At 33.8% G+C, this 4,343-nt stretch overlaps 1 protein-coding gene across 1 annotated transcript; it reads right to left on the bottom strand.

Annotated features, from left to right (window-relative positions):
* Window positions 1-1,280: 1,280 nt before the first annotated feature.
* On the bottom strand, window positions 1,281-2,709 carry LOC146898995 (putative cysteine-rich receptor-like protein kinase 30). The gene is made up of 3 exons (XM_085733165.1): window positions 2,071-2,709; window positions 1,828-1,978; window positions 1,281-1,751 (listed from the first exon to the last, which is right to left on the bottom strand). The coding sequence occupies exons 1-3, from the start codon at window positions 2,157-2,159 to the stop codon at window positions 1,431-1,433; spliced, it is 561 nt and encodes a 186-aa protein (XP_085589291.1). The 5' UTR covers window positions 2,160-2,709; the 3' UTR covers window positions 1,281-1,430.
* Window positions 2,710-4,343: the final 1,634 nt, after the last annotated feature.

Raw genomic sequence — 4,343 nt, 5'->3', positions numbered from 1 at the left:
CTTCTATAGATCCTTCAATGTCAAGCAATCTAATTAGTTCAGTAAGGCTCAAGGCAAGGCTTTCTGTGATGCAATCAACATTAGATTGATGAACAAACTAATAACAACACGTACCTGCTTGTTTCTAAATTTATTATTGAAAGGAGAAAAAGTCTGAAGGCAAAGGCTCATCGATCATAGAAATGTACCCCTATATGTGAAGTGCCTTTGTCCCTAGATAATATCAAGAGAAAGTAAGAGATTTAATTTTATTATTATTGTTTTAACTTCAGATAACTTAACTTTGAAGTTTAAAATTAAGTAGTAATTGAGATGATGTAAAGGACATATATGGACAATATTTAAGTAATAGAGAGATGGAGATAAAAAGTGTGGTATGATAGATGTGATAAATTACTAAGAGTGTTGCTATTTATCTAGAGAGTTTTTTTATCAAGAATTGATCAAGAAAGGGTTCAGGCAATGAAATTTGTTATTGGCCTGAAATCATGGGAGGTAATGGGGTGTAATTAAGGAAAGGTGTTAACAATTCCACTATCGGTAAACTGTCGTGATAATTATTAATGTCATTGTATCTATCTTTTCCCAATTACTAGTGTGATAGGAAAGCAGAGATAGAGAAAAAACAAGGTGTTGAAGAGGTGTAAAAAAACAAAAGGGTGTACAATTGTACATATATAACTGCTCATATTGAAATATGTTCTATTTATGTGAGCAATAATCTTGGAGTAGATGCGATATGAGTCAATGTTCCCGGATTTCCAAAGATGAAAACACCACATCTATACCTAAAACTTTAAAGCATTATGTATATGGGTCATCTTTCTTAACAAATCACACTTGCAACCAAACATTTATTTTAACTTTTTGAGTCACTTGTAAGGTCAGTGAAATTTATTCTTAATTTCCCCTTTTCCATTTGGTTTTACCACTTCTTGATTTTGTGAAAGCATTTTTTCCAATGAAAAATGTTAGTAAATTGTTGTTAGATTAATATTTACTTTTTCGTTCGAGTTTCCTCCTGGTTTAAACTCGGGACCTTCAACTCTTTATCCTTTAGTTCAAAACCGAGCTAGCTAACCTCCCATTTGTGAAAGCAATTAAACTAAAAAGATATCCATTTTCGTGATTGGCATGCTTTTTAAATAGGAGAGATAAGGGATTGATTGGCAAGCTTTTTAGAACCCAATTTTTATGGAACTAATATGTTATCTTCCATTTATAAACAAAACTTGTTAGAAAAGTGATTGGTGATGGACTAAGAAATTGTTTAACAAGGATTATGAAAAATCTCGTATAGACTAAAATATATTAACGAGAACTACCATGAAAAAATACATTAAAAGGAACATTGCGAGTATACTTTTACAGACACAGAGGAAATGAGTACATTTCATAAACAAAAACCATATTCAAGCGATTTTTATTACTTATATTTTCCCTTCTACTTCACATGAGGTAGAAATTGTTGTCGTAGAATAGGTATCGGTGTCTTTCCCTTTGGAAGTTGTTTCCTCCTCAAATATCTCTCGTCTAACATAGAATGCTGGTCTTCTTGGAAAGTTTCTGAGTTCATATTTGTTTGTTAACACAGATATAACATCAGACATTGTAGGTCGATCAATTGCATAATGCTCTACACATAAGAGACCAACATGAATGCACCTTTGCACTTCATCAGGAACAAATGTGTCGTTTAATGTTGGATCCATCAGCTTTAGATACTCACCATCATTCCATAACTCCCATGCCTATTAATAATTTAATCAAATTAGGAACAACGAGTAATATTTATTAAAAAAAACTCGATGAAATTAACTGACATACATGTCCTATTAGATTTAGTGGGCGATCAACATCATAGAAGCTATTGTTTTTTCTCCCACATACGATTTCAAGAAGCAACACTCCAAAGCTATAGACGTCAGACTTTGTAGAACAAACTCCTTCCATGGCATATTCTGGAGACATGTATCCACTACACACAAAATTCATAACTTGAAAAATAAATAAAGTTTTCACAAAATCATCAATAAAACATTTGAAACCATAAAAGTCTAGAAAAATCACTATGTCCCAACAATCCTGTTGGTATTTACTACGGATTCCTGTTGTGTGAACATTCTTGCCATGCCAAAATCAGAAATTTTTGGGTTCATATTCTCATCAAGAAGTATGTTGCTCGCCTTCAAGTCTCTATGAATGATTTTGAGTCTTGAGTACTTATGAAGATAGAGCAATCCTTGAGAAATTCCTTCTGTTATGTTAAAACGTTTCTTCCAATCTAGCAGCTTCTTTTTTGTACAAACTTCTCAATGAAAACATAATAATTAATGCTAAAATTTATACTGCTCAAAAGTATAAAACCAAAATTCTATTTTAATTTTATATGGCTAGCTAGTGAGTCACAGAGAACATGAGATTTACTTGGTTAATTTCAAATTAGAACAACTAGTTAATTTAGTGAACTATCAACAATTATTACAGAAAATGTTAACTTAAGAAAACTCAAGTTTTGTTGTAATTGTGCTTTAATTGTTACATAATAATGAGCACAATTTTATGAATTTGTCCTAAAAAAACATCACAAACAAAATAGACTTCAACAAATTCTCACCAAATAGATAGAAATCCAAGCTTTTGTTAGGCATATATTCGTAAATTAGAATCCTTTCTTCTTCATGAATGCAACAACCAAGTAGTTGTACAAGATTTTGAAGGTGAGAAAAAACACAAGAAGGGGGGGTTGAATTGTGTTTTTCAAAAATTCTTCGTTTCTCCTAAAACTGAACACACTTGATCAGAAGCTAAGTGAGACAGCTTCTGAAGTGATTATCAGAATCTATATGCAGCGGAATAAAACAGAGAGAGAGAAGAAGAACGACACAAAGCAGTTATCCTGGTTCCTTCCACAATCCGGAAGTAGTCCAGTCCCCCTTGCACTTCCAAGGAGATTTCACTAAGAGTAATATCTGATTACAATTGCTCAAGCACACAAGCAAGAGACTTCCTTTGCTCAAGCACACAAGCAAGAGACTTCCTTTGCTCAAGAACACAATCAAGAGACTTCCTGCTCAAGCACAACTGCAAGAGACTTCTAACTAAACAAAATTACACAGAAAATTGTTTAAGATTGAACACTTGATATACAATCAGAGGTGCTCACAATACAAATCAGATACAGACTCAATGGACTTAAGAATTTCTAAGATATGACTTTAAGACACAGAAATTCAAAGTGAATGCAGAACAATTTCAACAGAGGTTTGGCACTTGTAATAATGTTGTGAGTCGTTTGTTCAGCATTACCAATTCTCTAAGTCTTCACTCCTTTATATAGAGGTGTGAAAGAGACGTTGTGAAATTGCCAGCACATCAAAGAGTCGTTGTTGAAGCTTGTTCTTTCACCTTTGATCTTTTGCCTGATTTGGTTGTTGTCCTAAGAAGAACCAATTTGAAATCCATTCCTTATCCAAAGGAACATCTATGCAGGCGAAACCGTATTCTGGAGCTGTTTTCTTGTCTTGTAGCGTGGACACAAAACAGAGTAGTGGAGAAGGTGGTTGTACAGTTCGTACAAAGTACAATGTCAACGCTTTCGTCCAAAAATTGCAAGCACATGTCTTCAAACACTTTTGAAATGACCGTTGCAAAATTCCACTAATCTTTTGATGTGTTTTTGAATCCAATAGACAGCTTTTGCATTGATGATTCTTCAATCCTTGAATCTTTGCAAATCTAGTTGATCTTCAGTTTCTGGTGAAATGGCTTCTTATGAGGCAGCTTCTGCAGCTTCTGATGATGCAGCTTCTGATGATGTGGCTTCTGGACCTCTTTGTCTTCAGGAGCATTATTCTTCAGGAGCATATTACTAACTTCAGCAGCGACTTTACTTTAGGAGCGCTTTTCTTCTTCAGGAGCGAATTGCCTTCAGGAGCACTAAGCTTCATTTTGTGTAGATTCCTTTACCTCTTCATTTGCTCATTCAGAACCAATAAATGATGTAACTTTTTAATTATGGTCCTGTACACTTGAACAAATATTAGCTAGTCCATTTTACAATTTTTAATACCTTGTTATCATCAAAACTCTTTAAGGTTTATTGTTAAACACATTTTGTTCCAACAATCTCCCCCTTTTTGATGATGACAAACAATAATATTTAAAAATTGATCAATTGTTGTTAATCTAATTAACAAGTTGACTTTGGGGTCCTGAGGTTTGTAAGCTCAGAATCTGAGGTTTGTAAGCTCAAACTCCCCCTGAGTCTGATAGTCTTTAAGGTGAGGTTTGCAAGCTCCCCCTAAGTTCTATCTAGGTTAATTAAATTCATTTTACGCACA

The sequence above is a fragment of the Medicago sativa genome, chromosome 8 (assembly GCF_051527215.1).
Source record: "Medicago sativa cultivar Bolivia chromosome 8, Bolivia_mono, whole genome shotgun sequence".
NCBI lineage: Eukaryota > Viridiplantae > Streptophyta > Magnoliopsida > Fabales > Fabaceae > Medicago > Medicago sativa.
The sequence above is the reverse complement of the archived record's forward strand: the minus strand, read 5'-3'. Positions and strand labels throughout refer to the sequence as shown.